This window comes from Mastacembelus armatus, chromosome 16 (genome assembly GCF_900324485.2).
Source record: "Mastacembelus armatus chromosome 16, fMasArm1.2, whole genome shotgun sequence".
Lineage (NCBI taxonomy): Eukaryota > Metazoa > Chordata > Actinopteri > Synbranchiformes > Mastacembelidae > Mastacembelus > Mastacembelus armatus.
In genome coordinates, this window is record NC_046648.1 from 18582559 (window position 1) to 18596326 (window position 13768).

The window sequence follows — 13768 nt, forward strand, 5'->3', positions numbered from 1 at the left end:
CAAAGACACTGGAAAGATAAAAGAATCAATAAAATTTAAGAGATAAATAAATATAATCAAAACACAAGATCAAGAAATGTAACACATAAAAGATCCATTGAACGTAAAATTATTCAGAACAGTGAACAGTTACCAAACACTAAAAATGAAAACAACAATGAAACAGAATCAGTGGAACAAACTTGTGGAAATTCGGATAAAACTTTTCAACAAATAATTAACTGTAAGCCATTATTACTCACCATACACTAATAGGGTGTAGTGATCAGCAGCGCGTCCGTAGTTGTTCTGGGCCTGGCACAAATACGTTCCGTTGTGGGTTTGGCTAAGGCGGGAAATCTGGAAGGTGGGGCCAGAAATCTCTGCCCTCTCAGGTAAGGTATCATTAATCTTGGACCACTGAATGCTTCTGGGCCTAGGGGAAGGAGAGTCAAAGAGTTTAATGGTTCACGTTGAAATGATATGTTGTTTATTTGATTGGACAATTGGCAAAAAAAAAAAAAAAAGCCAATTTTTAAGTTCTTTATCAAAGAAAAGAGCTTCTAGCACCTTCAATATGAGGAAGTCCTGTTTCCCCTGTTTATATCCCACTTGATTGGTTCTCTTTGGGTTTAGGCTGTTCAAACAAAAGTACTTTGAAAACATCACCTTGGGCTCTGGGAAACAGTTGCATGCCTTTTTGGTTTTTCTTTTATAAATTGCAGCAACTGTCCAATTAAGCAAAAACATGTTTGTTAGTTACAGGCCTAATATTTTTAAAAAATGTAAATACTATCTTCAAAAGCCCATTCTGATTCATCGCCGCACAGGCTCACACATAACACTATAATAAATCCTGTAACAGCATAATTATCAGCCTCGACTGCATGGCATTTAAATACAGTCAGATTGTAGATTTACACGTTTAATTACATCTGCAAGATTTACTATTACCTTTACAATCAGTGCCTGGCAGTTCCATTGTACTTGGCAATGCGCTACAGTCATACAACTACTTTTGGCTACGATTACAATTTATCACCAAATTTTGGATATGTGACCCTCCAGTTTCACTGTGAGGTTCAAGTGAAAATGGTTGGTAAATACCTTGTTATGAAGACAATATCTTGTTTTCTGTCTCTACACCTGCTGTAATGATTAATTTTTACATTTTCAGTAAACCTGCCCAGCACTGACAACCACACAACAAACTACATCCCTAATATGACTACTAGACTACTTGTAGTCTTAATCATTTTGTAAAACCTGGAGCACTAAAAGCTTCAAGAAAGGAAAAGTGAGTGGAGAAAGAGGATCAAAGAACAGATACTGGGAGCTGCTGTTAAAAGAGAGGTGAAAAAGCAGGGCAAAGAAGCCCACAGGGGCAGGATGACATGAGAAGAAAGTATAAAAGGGGCTTCAGGAAGGAGCCAATGGCAAAAAAGGGCTGCATCCTGACAACTAATGAGATGGATGGTCAGAGGGCAGCGATGGTGTGAAAGGGTTGGCAGGAGGGAGAGGAAAGCAGATGAGAGAGAAACAGGGTGTCAGATGTGCAGAGTGGAAAAGAACAAAACAAGAGTAAAGATGAAGAAAGCATGGTAGAAAGAAAATCTTACTATAGATGGAGGAAGGATGAGGAGAAGGAGAGATGTGTAGTAGGAGATGAAGAGGAGGAGCAAGCGGGCAAAATGAATTGGTCATAAAAGACAGGCAGGCAGAGCAGACAGGAGGTGTGAGGATTACAGAGATACCCTGGTGAACAAGGCTCTGTGTGTATGTGTGTGCGAGTGTCATGGCTCATGCCACCCTGGCCAGACTACAATCCTGACTCATCTGGGTTCTAATCCCTCAGGAAGTCTAATTAAACCTCTTTCTTGCTTAGTTTCACACACATACACCCTCTCATTTCTGCACAAACTCTGCACAACTTCTGTTGCTCTCTCGGTTTCTAACACACATGCATAGACAGTCATTCCTTCGAACGCTAACACAGAAATAAATAGCCAAGCAGTCAAGTTAAATGACAAGACATCGGCTCCATCTCGCCTCCCACTAATAGACAGACAATGAGTGTACCCCTACACCACAAGGAAGAGGCACATAATTAGCCATTAATGCTTTACAGGCAGTTAACAGGGCCAAGGGGCAAGTAAGAGGGTGACAAGAGGACTGTAATGTATGTGTATGTGTGGGTAGTCTAGCATGTGATGAGGGTCAGAGTCCAGAGTGGCCTGTCCCATCCCTCACTGTCATACGTGTGTGCATGCATCACACACAAGGACACACAGTGTCTCCAACCAGCCGTTACAAAGCTTCATTGGGGCTATAGCCAATACATTTCTCAGCCAGTCCTCACTGTGGGATTTCACCAAAGTCATTACACACTCATGCACACACAAATACACATGCACACAATTTGGCTGCATGAAGCTTTAGTGGGATGCTTTAGTGGACTTGATGCTCACAGACAGACACATGATCTAGGGGAGAGTTTAAAAGCTTAGCACCCAATACCCTTCTGGAAAGTACACAAAGGGCTGTGCACACACTAGAAAAGGTTTTGTTTCAAAGCTGGCTCTTAAAATGTTGACTGTTGATTGGGTTTAGCGGCTCTTTTCTTGCATAGAGTTACATACAAGTTTTTAAAATGTCCACATTTACACTCAATTTGTAGTATCCTTTTACACCCTCCTAAAAAGTCTTAAAATCTTTTTTTAAAATTTCTCATTCACGCAATAAAATATGGATCAGGTGGTTTTTATACATCCTTTAAATATTAAATGCCAGGAGACTTAGAAGCACAGTGCTTCTTTGGCACCAAGTAAAATAGCCTGACTGGTTTGAAGACAATATAATATGGTTAATTTCTACGTCATAAATTAGATGTCCATTGTTTAACTTCCATTATATTTAATGGGATCATGGATTTGGAATCGATTGGTCCAAAGGGGGCCTACATCATTTGTCAAGGACATGTGGTCTTAATCACTAATCTTATCAACTTAATGTTGATGTTGTGTCTCCTTAGTGTTTCCTAGAAAGTAGTTACTACAAACCTAATGTTTATTTCTAAGGATAGTTCCAAGAAAGAACCAAGTGATTTTACAGGGAATATAAAGTTAGTGGAGGTATTTGGATCTAATTCGAAGTTTACAAGGAACAACACTGGAATTATGTGGGACACTAATTATATAGCCTGAGGTTACCTTAGTGCTCATTTTAACAACACATTATAAAGAGAGAAATTTTCTGCATGTCTTAGACAAACATAAGAGGTAAAAGCTCTTGTATCTATGCAGCTATTTCAAGCTACTGTACTTAGGAGAAAAGCTTTGTTGCTTTTTTTTCTTTTGGAAACTGTATCAGGGCTGATAAAGTGCATATGTTCTTTTTCACTGATTCCCTGCTGTACTCTGACACATTTTGTAACCACTCAGGAAATGCACTGTTTTCTGCTGAGGCCAATGGGAAGCTCCACTGACGCAGGTAGAGGTTTTTCAAGGCCGTTTACACTGTAGCTATAAAGAAAGAAAAGGCTTTTTATGTAAGGTGGACAGTAATTACTTTAAAAACGAATGGTAATATATTCCAGTAAAGCTCAGTGTGTGATATTCACAGATCAGACACATCACAGACCTGTTTGATTCACATATCTAACATCAGGCAAACCACTGACTAACTGCTATGTGTGTGTGCTTATTCGTGTGTTCAGACTGTAAAAGCTGTTTAGAACCTTATTATTCTTATTCATACTACATTTATGAGTTTATGAAAAACTACTTGAAAGTTTTTGGTTACAGCAACATAGACCTTTGACTCTGAATTTGGCAAATGTTTCAAACTTATTCTACACTCACAATTAGAAAAGTTACTCTGGGAAAATGTGTGAAATAAAGACAACAAAAACTTCACCATCCACACTGATTGAGAGAGTGACAGTCTTATGGAGCCCTGTCAGATTGTAGCTGCACACTCTTCAGTCAAAACAGACTTATTTGTCCTTTCATAACATAATTTTGTAAAAATATGTATTGAACTTGGCAACCTCCAGCATATCCTCGCCAGTCAAATGGTTTCTGTGTATTCTTAAGCTGGTTTGTCAATCCTTATTGCGGATTTTTATGCACAGACAAATCTTTTATACTTTTGTCATGAATTCATTATAGAAATGAGAGAGAAATCCCAAATACCCTGGAATAACAAACCAGAACAGCTTCACAAGCAGCATTTGGTGCCGCTGGTAAACACACTGGTTTCATATCTTATGAAAGGTCAGGCTGAATGCATCTATGATTCCACTTTTATTCAAATACGTTTCTGAAAAGTACTACAGTGTCTCCTAAACCCCAGATATTCTTCATATTAGCAAAACGAGTCACCATTTACATATCACATGACACATGAAAGTCAGTGACTTAGTGGGGAACATGTGCTGTGAACCTGTATGTGCTGGGCTCATACAAACCAGACTCATATAAAGAATGGTTGTGCTATTATGTGCAAAAATAGGTAGCATTTACCAGAGGCAGATAACACTAACACAAAAGCATTTAGCACATGTCGGCACATGCGTTAACTTACAGAGGGTTCCCAGTGATGGAGCAGGTGAGGATAAGCGAATCGCCCTCTCGCAAAATGCCAGAAGGGGGAATAATTCTCACTGTGGGTGCAACTGCAGAAAAAGAGAAAAAAAAAAGAAAGGGTAGATAATCACAAAGAACAGAGACAGACAGCAAGAGGTTGAACAAAAAGGGGGAATAAGCGAAATGTGAGAAAGTTTAGGAAGAAAGGTCTTTAACATCTGTTTCCAAGGTAACCAGCCAACAATCCTACGGTTGAGACACCTGTTATCATAAGCAGCCCACCGCTCCAGCAGCTGCTGTTCTGCACTTACTTCAGCAACAGAGCGATGGGAAGCCAAATCTACACCGACAGTTGGTCATTATTGCCAGTTCTCTGGTTGGAGGAATCACCTGGACTAAGACTGACAAAACTGTTTAATATTAATCATTCAGGTCAACAAACATGAATATACATATGCAAATTAATTACACCCAAAGCCTGATGCAAAAATATTTGCTGCATAAGAATCACATCACCAACTAAATATTTTTATATGACTATGAAATATTTGATTATACACAATTGATATATTGTGGGCTAAGAATAATATGATTCTGTGAGCAATACTGATACAGGAGAGAACAAATGTTGACTAGCATCATAGTAATACTGGAAGAGTGAAAGAAGGAGATGTACTTTTTGTATCTGCTGGCATGGAATAGCTTTTGTTATACTGAGAAACAGATCGAAATAAAACGTTCTGAACTCAGTGCCCTGAGTGCCTGTTAGACTTAAGCCAATTAGAAATTGAAATTTCTTTCTTTATTTTTACCCTTTGGTGTTGCCTCTCCTGAATGGACATATGTGAAGAGATTTCAGCACATGCTAACTTGTGCAAAGAAGCCAGCAAAAATAAATAAACCCCAAGAGAGTCCCGGAATGATTGCACATACTAATGCAACCAAAGTTTTTCAGATGGTGTTGGTTAGTTTCTTAAACCACAGGCCAGGACCTTAAGCAGGCTGCAGGCCTGTATCTGCCAGTTCCCCGCAGGACAAAATTTATATGCATTAGGTTTTAATGAGAGGAGATTTCATGCAGGGCAGCTTTGAGTATCACTCTGTTAAAATCCAAGACTGTGTATAAATGAGCATCATTTTCAAATGAGATCTCCACCATGTGAGAAATGAGGCTGCTATCCTGACAAAATTATTGCAGGTATTAAAGTTAAACACTGTAATGAATAGTACTGAAGTAGCAACTTAAGTGACAGCAATATAGATGAAATAATCTCTGTTTTTTAAACATTTAACAATGAACATTGTTACTTAATTTGTTTCTAAGATGGATGGAAAGTGCTTTCATATTACGTATACAGACGAACACACACCCATGCACAAACATTTGACTTACAATACACATCCAGGCGATAGTGTCGGACCCTCTTCTGCCCACCCAGCGCCGGGTGGAACGCCTCGCAGCTCAGCGCCGCCCCATTGTCTTTCCTTTCTACAGGGATCCGTATGGTGCTGGACACACTGAATGTCTTCCCGTTGTCTTGCTGGGATACCACACCTGAGGAGAGGCAGGAGGAACAGAGAGGATGAGATGATGCAAAGAAAGAAGACAGGTGGAATAGCCAAGAAACTGGTTAGCAGCCAAAACATGCCTGTTCTGCCTTTTGTCTCTTTTCCTGCTGATACATCACAGCTATGCTGAGAGATGCAGAGCAACAGGAAGGAAGACTTTTAGAAGAGGATAGAAGAAATGGGCAGACTGTTGAGAAGAAGAAGTTAGTGGCTGATGAGTGAGCTTTACAGAGCCGCAGCAGGTACCTGCGGAGGAGAGAATGAGTGGTTGGAGGACAGAATAAGAGACAGAGTGAAGTGAAAGCAATTTGCATCTATATTTCATGGCAATTATGAGCAGCACAACTGTTTATTTGCAGATGGTAAATCAACTGGTTTGTGTGAATGTGTGTGTGTGAGAGCGAGTGAAAGAAAGAGAGAGAGGGATAAAAGAGAGAATATGCATAACTGAATTGAGTTTTTAACTGAACCAGACATGAAGAGAGAGGGGTGTCAAAGAACCAGAGTGACAGGGGGAAAAAAAGCACAAAAGAGAGGGAATCATAGAGAGGGCGGCAAAATGGGCATCATGGCGAGACAAGCCCAGACATGAAAGAGGACGATAAGGATGCCAAGCCAGATGCAGAGTGGAAGAAAGATGTGAGCAGAGAGGAGGAGGAGGACTGACAGAAGGAGGGAGGGAGAACAGCAGGGCCAAACTAACAGAACTTGACATGGTCACATATTGGAAGTTTGCGCTTGTTGAGGCAGAATACAACAATATTACTTATATCGTGCTGAGTTTTCAATTATTGTTGGCAAGCAAATGAAAGCAGGTCCAATCGAAGCACGAGAAGGGATGGCGATGGGTGCAGATGAGCAAGAATAAGAAAGCGGCATCGGAAGATAGTGTCTTAATTAAAGAGTGCTTTCCCATATCTGGTGGGATCTGCCTCTAACCTTTAGTGTCACAGTTCATTTAACTCAGGGCCAAAAGAGAGAGAGGAGAGAGAAGAAAGAGAAGGAAAGGCTGGGGGAAAAATAAAGGCAGATAAAGGCAGAGGAGAGCAGAGGAAACAGGATTTGAGACACTTCGAGAAGAGGAAAAGCAAAAGAGGAGAGAAAAAGAGGGGAGGAGAGAAAATGGAAAGAGAGAAAATGCAGAGAGGAAAAGAGGAGGAAATGAGAAGCGAGGAGAGGGGAGGAGATGAGAGAAAAGGAAAGGAGATGAGAAAAAATGGGCCAGAGGAAAGAGAGAGAGGAAGAAACGACAGGAGAAGAGAAAACGAGATGAGAGAGACTAAAGTCCTTTGACACCACTAACTAAGCAGAGAAATATCACATCTTTGTCACCAGTGAAATTTAAAGAAAAAAGAAAGGGAACTTAGAAGTAAGGAAAGGAGCAGAGGGCTAGGGCAGAGAGAGGAGACACAGAATGACGATGACAGGCGCAATCTCAGAGAAAAAGGGAAGAGACTGGATGAAACACCGAGTGTCAAACAAAAATAGAAAGTAAATGAGATGATGGCTGACATGAAGTTTGAAAGGGCAAAACCTTACTTGATGCATGTCCTAAGAACTGTTGACACCAGATTATCTCAGATTATTTCATCTAGTCTGAGAGAATTATTTGAAGGCACCAAGTATGAATGAATGAATAATAATAAATCCACACATTTGGCAGTGATATGTACTTTTACAAAATTGCCTGTATTTATTAAACAACAGAGAAATTGAAAAAAAAAAAAAATAAAGCAACAAGTCTGATAGACTTTTCAGACAGTTTAGTCTACAAGAGTTTTTTTTTTGTTCAAGTGAACAAGGTTTTTCAAATCAAAATGCAACATTATACACAAATGCTGATTTGACAGCAGAGTGCGGTAAAAGGGATTTCTTGGGAGTTAAATAGACTGAAGGCAATGGAAAGCTAGATCTCAGATGTATTATTGAGTGAAGTGCCCCTTTAACTGAAAGAAGTCATGGGAGACAGCGAGTTAGAAAGAAAGATAGATCAAGGTAACAGATTGAGGGATGGCTCATAGATTTATCAGACGCAATGAAGTAGGGTGAGTTAGAGGATGGTGAATGAAAAAGTGTGTGAAGGAGCGGTAGAGTGAGAAAGTCTGGATTATATGCAGCAACTGTGCTTTCATGTAATGGGGTACTCTCTCCCTATAGAGAGACAGAGACAGAGACAGAGAGAGAGAGAGAGAGAGAGAGAGCGAGAGATGAGATGTGAATATGTAGCTTTAAAAGTAAACATTTTTTTTTCTAATGGGCAGATTGGAAAGACATGAAAGCACTGAAAGCATCTTCATAATATTTGCTGTTGATGTCACACATCAACACATACACACTTGATAGACATTTACAACCTTTCCTTGAAGGAATGGGAACACAAAAGTATAACGATTTAAAATGCATGTTTGATCATTTGAAACTAGATTGTTGTCTATAAATATTGCAAACAACACTTCAACGAAATGAAATAAACAGGAAGACAGAGATTTTGGCAGCCCAGCGCTCAAAACCTTCATTCTGTCCATCCGTTTATCCATTCATCTGTACTTACTCCCATCAACTGAACCATCTGCCATTCCCTACTGTCAACCCATCAATCACCCATCCATTCATCTTTCTTTTATTAAGCACTCAATATGCAATATCATCCTCTTCTTCCACTTCCCCTGCCCTATTCCTTTTGAATGTCCCCACTGACTCCTCACAATGATCTAACCATTCATCAGTCTGCCTGTCAGCCATGTCCTGTTACCTGGTATCTCCCGGCCGTTACGAATCCAGCGTAGTGTGGCAGCCGGTTTGCTGCGTGGGGACACACATGTGAGCTCCACCTCGCCACCCTCCACGGCCTCCTGTTTCACCTCCACCGTGGGTGTCTCCGGGGGCACCAAAACAGAGAGTGTTGCCACCTGGTGGTGTGTGGAGTCCGTGTAGAGCTGGCAGAAGTAGCCACCCTCATCCGACACGCTGACGTTGGTCAAAGTGATGCGCACCAGCCGCGGTGTGAAGAGCACCATCTGGAAACGGTCGTCCTTCAGGGCTGGAGGTGGGACGAGATAATACAGAGTGGAAATGAGAGAGCATGGGTTAAGGTTGTTGGGAGGACAGAGGGGCACAGAGGAAAAGTCGAAGGGAGGGAGGAAAGCAACAATAGAGAAGGTGGGAGGTTAATAACTGGAAGAACAAAGAGTGGAAGTTGATTAGTTACTGGTAGAAAAACACAATGTGTTCCTTGAAATGTGCAAAACTAAATCAAAAAAGATACAAAACACCATATACATGTAAACCACAAAACATTAAAAAGAAGAAAACATCTTTTTACTTCGGGTCAGTGTAATTGATGTATTTTTTCAAATGCTTCAGAGACAGACAGAGAGCATTAAGAATTGTTTTTGTCATGATGTTTTGGTTACTTGAAATGCACCACACATCACACAAAGGCTTAGACTGTCAAAGTGAGAGTCATATTTTAAAGGACTTGCTATAACACATTAGCAGGCTTTTACTTTATTCTGAATTTGTTTTCAGATAAGAAGCAGCTCAGGGAGCTTCACTCACAAACTCATGTTTAGCAGGATGTAGAATCTCCTCATGGAGGTGCTATTATCTCCACTTCTTTACTTCATTAGCTTCATTATTCTCTCATTATTCTTTCTGACATTCCTGGTGATCTCTTTCCAAACAGAGCAACAGTTGTCACTTAATGGTAGACCTGTATTTTAACTGCAGAAGTTGAAGTCCAAGTCTCGCACCACATAAAGGATGGTGAAGTGGTAGCAGTTGAGACATGTGGATTTGTGTACGCTGACGTTGCCAGTTGCAGGCTACAAAAAGTGACAGCTGCTGCAGTTGTTTGGAGATGATGCTGAGGATGCAAGTTGCTGGTCTGAATGTGCTTTGTACAAAAGTGGTTGAATGGTCAGGTACTTTGCATCAATGCTAAGTAACGACAATGTCCAGAATACATCTTTCATGTTTCCTATGTGTATTTTGTAAAAACAGTGTATGCACCTTTTTGCAGGCAGTAATTGATAGGTTCATCAAACAGTGAAACAGAATAGAGGGCTGCTTAAACGGGGTGGGATGGCATTTTTAGCTTTGGAATCAGTTATTTCTTCACCTCTGATAGTTTACTCTGCAGTAGCAAACAATCACTTCTATCTCTCACAATGAGGAACGAGAGTAGCGTTTTCACCGCCCTCTAATTTGTGATGTCACTCCCATGGACAGCTCTGCAGAGGAAGAATTGCAGACATGGGATAAATAATGGTTGTGACAAAGCCCCAGACGATTTTCTGCTCTAGAATTGATAGTGCTGCTAAATCTAAAGCTTGGTTTGATATAAAAAGTTCAGAGGGAGTTTCAAAAGTTTGGTCTCGATGGAGCAACTTCAGGCCGTGCATTGATACGACATAACAAATGTCTTGATTCTCTCATTTCCAGCTTTAAGAGAAAGTGTTGATTTATTTATTTATTTATGTTCATTTATCCCAGGCACTGATTGGACTATCGTAAACCAGAAAGCATTCATTCATTCTTGTTGTAACTGCTTCCTTTATTCCTCCGTAAGCCTTTTTCTAATTAGCGTCTGGCATATTTATTGTTCATTTTATTAGGTCTGAATCATTATTGTTTTACTTACTGTGAAGCACTTTCTAACTCTTTTGAAAAGTGCTATGCAAATAATGCTTAAAATTATTTTTAGGAAAGCTAAGAAACACAGCGGTGCTTCCTCCTGATTCGAGGAGAAACAGGCTAAATACTACAATTGTACACAGGTTGAACGCTGCAATTCAGACTATGAAGAATAACCAAAGAGTGAAAACAAAGTGAGCCACAATTGCTAATCCCATAATGCATAAAGGAGAAGGAAAAGAAGGGACGCTGACAGAGAGGATGAGAGCAGGTGAACATGTAACAATTTTCCTTTTGTTACTGAAGAAAGAGCAGAATCAATGGCAAGAAAAATGCTGATAATAACAAATAATGCTAATAACAGTCTGTCGGTGACAGTGGCTCGATGTCCATAGATTCTCATAAATACCTTTGAGACTCACTTTGTATCGACTTGACTGTGAAATCTCTCCCTTGCTCTCCATCTCTATTTTCTTCTGTCCCTCTCTTCCCTCCTTTGTGTTGGCTTTGGCTCATTGAAGGAACAGCAGATACTTCCTTGATGTAACACCCAGCCATCTCACAGCATAATTCATTGCAACATGGACACTACAGTATAGATATTGACTTTGTGTGTGCATGTATAAGTGTGTTCCAGAGTGAAGGAGGAAGAAAGAATGAGAGAAATAGACTAATACAGCTACATAATGCAGCAAGCGGGGGAAAAAAATAATATAGATAGAGACAGAAATCCACAGGAGACTGAAAAAGCAGCCCAGAGCGAGGGAGTTAGTCCACTCTTCCTGGAAGTATACCACACTAATCTCTCCACACCAACCCTAAAATTTCCCCTCCACCGGATGGCAGCGAGAGCATTGTTAGAGTGTTATTCCCCACAGATAGGTAACTCTTTTTCCCTCTCTGCACTAAATGGCAACTAAATGTCAGACTTCTGTTCAAGTCCAAGTTCACCTTTATTGTTCTATCTCATTTGCATGCTGAGGAGTGTTGGCAGTAGAGGAGAGAAAGAGAGATATGGACCACTGAGGGGAAAGGGTCCATTTGGTTAGTTCCACTGCTCTATTATAGCTATCAGTCCCCACAATCTCATAAAACACACCCTGACTGGTTGCTCGCTCACAAAACAGGCAGCCTAATTCACAGCACTCTCAGCAGTGACTCTATTTGGGCAGTTAGTGTGGAATAGCTCGGCACAGAAAGGCCTTACTTTGTTAGCCTGATATCTGGGCAGCAGATGGGCAATAGTCAGAAATGGAAGGGCCCTACAGCGAGTGATGAAGCAAATGTGGAGGTAGAAAGAACCACAGTGAGATGTAATTTACACTCCCAGAAAATGTCCCCAACGAGGCTTTTCTGTGCTTACGGGAGCCAAATTAGTTATGGGAAGCCATCTATACTTTATACCTTACCTAACCTTTGGATTGTTTCCCAGTTCTGTCTCCATCGCCTGATGCTACCTCTCCTCATTCTTACTGTTGCTGTGTCTTCCTTAACACGACCCTTTGTCTCATTCTACGCCACTCATTTCTTTCTCCTTTCTCATTTTCTCTTTCATTTTATCTTTCAGATCCTTTCTTCCTTCTCACTCTGATTAAGCTTCACCGTGCTTTCCAAAGGGCACAAGTCCATGTCTCGTGGGACAGCTGGAGGGACAGCTCTGTTTAAATACTTAATGGAACTTACCGGTAGTGCTGATCTGATAGAACTGGGGGGAGAGTTGAACTTAAGGCTTTCAAAAGCAGAGACCTCCACTAGCCAATTAAGGCCAGTCCGTGATCGAAGTGACTAACAAGTAAGGAAAGGGTCTGTAGAGCAATAATATCTGAATGCCGTACCAGTGAAAAGTGAAAGACAGCTCTTTTGGGTTCAACTCTGTCTATTTTAGTCTAATCTTGGTTAGAAAATCTTTAGTCACTACTACGTTGACAGACTTTTCACTGTGTGAGTTTGGATATTTTGATTGTCTAATTAATGTAATTATTAGTGTCTATGCTATAATTATTAGAAATGAGAAAATGTGCTCAAATGCAAACATATATAATTTCACGCCAGATGTTTTCAAACATACACTAAATATGAGTTCCAAGATTTTAGCAAATGTTTTCAGCTGTGAAAATTACAGATTTAAGAGTTCTTTTCACCTTCTTGTCGGCTGTTGATGTAAAGGCATTGCTGGAAATATCCTTTTTAATCGCTCCTCATCATGTGGAGGTTCAACTGCAAGGTCAGCTACAGAAAATCACCTCTGGATTTGGCAGCCATTCATTTTCTTGACATTTCCACAAGTCCTTTCTTTAACCCTGGTGCTACACTTGAGGGTACTTACTAAAACAGACCACTTGAATTTATTTGCCATTTTATACACTGTAAAGATTACGAGTAGGCAGCTATGTTGTGTATGAGTGTGGCCTTTACAGGTTTTTGCAGCTGAAGAGTTTTTTTTTTTTTTTTTAATCACAAGCATAAACACATGAGAAAAAAAAATCAAATGTAACATTTTGAACTAGACTTTTTGTCTGATGCTCTGTTCAGTTCAAATCAATTCAATCAATGCAAATAACCCAATGGGTGGGTGACCCAAATAACCCAAATTTAATGGTTCTTGAATCATAATTCAAAAATACTGCCAAGTAAAAACATCAAACAGATTAAAACAATGTCATGTGTAACAACACAACTCCAACATATTTTTGGAGTGCTGAGGAGCAAGAGATTTAATGGACTGACCATTCAGTCAGCTGAGGGGATCCCAGAGTGGGGGATGCACACACTCTTGATGAGTTTTCACTAGCTCCCTGGGGCGACAGGTGAGAAAGTTCTCTTTAAAGAGGATTTAATTGTCTGCTCTGCCAGTCTGTTAGAGATGATTACTATATGATTTGATATAATCCCTACAAAATGTGTTATTGATATGACCCAGGAAAAAAATGCTGTGCCAAAGAACAAAGTTACAGCGCAATGTGTCCCTAAAATATACAGAGAATTGTAGATTGGTGACC

General features: G+C 40.2%; 1 protein-coding gene across 4 annotated transcripts in view; it reads right to left on the minus strand.

Moving 5' to 3' along the window:
- cadm4 (cell adhesion molecule 4) overlaps positions 1-13768 on the minus strand; it is a 133939-nt gene that overhangs the window by 12660 nt on the left and 107511 nt on the right. For all 4 annotated transcript variants that reach the window (XM_026316980.2, XM_026316982.1, XM_026316979.1 and 1 more), the window contains exons 3-6: positions 8887-9174; positions 5959-6120; positions 4564-4654; positions 243-415 (exon numbers count right to left, since the gene is read on the minus strand). In XM_026316980.2, coding sequence (XP_026172765.1) covers positions 243-415; positions 4564-4654; positions 5959-6120; positions 8887-9174 — 714 coding nt within the window. The remainder of the gene's footprint in view (positions 1-242; positions 416-4563; positions 4655-5958; positions 6121-8886; positions 9175-13768) is intronic.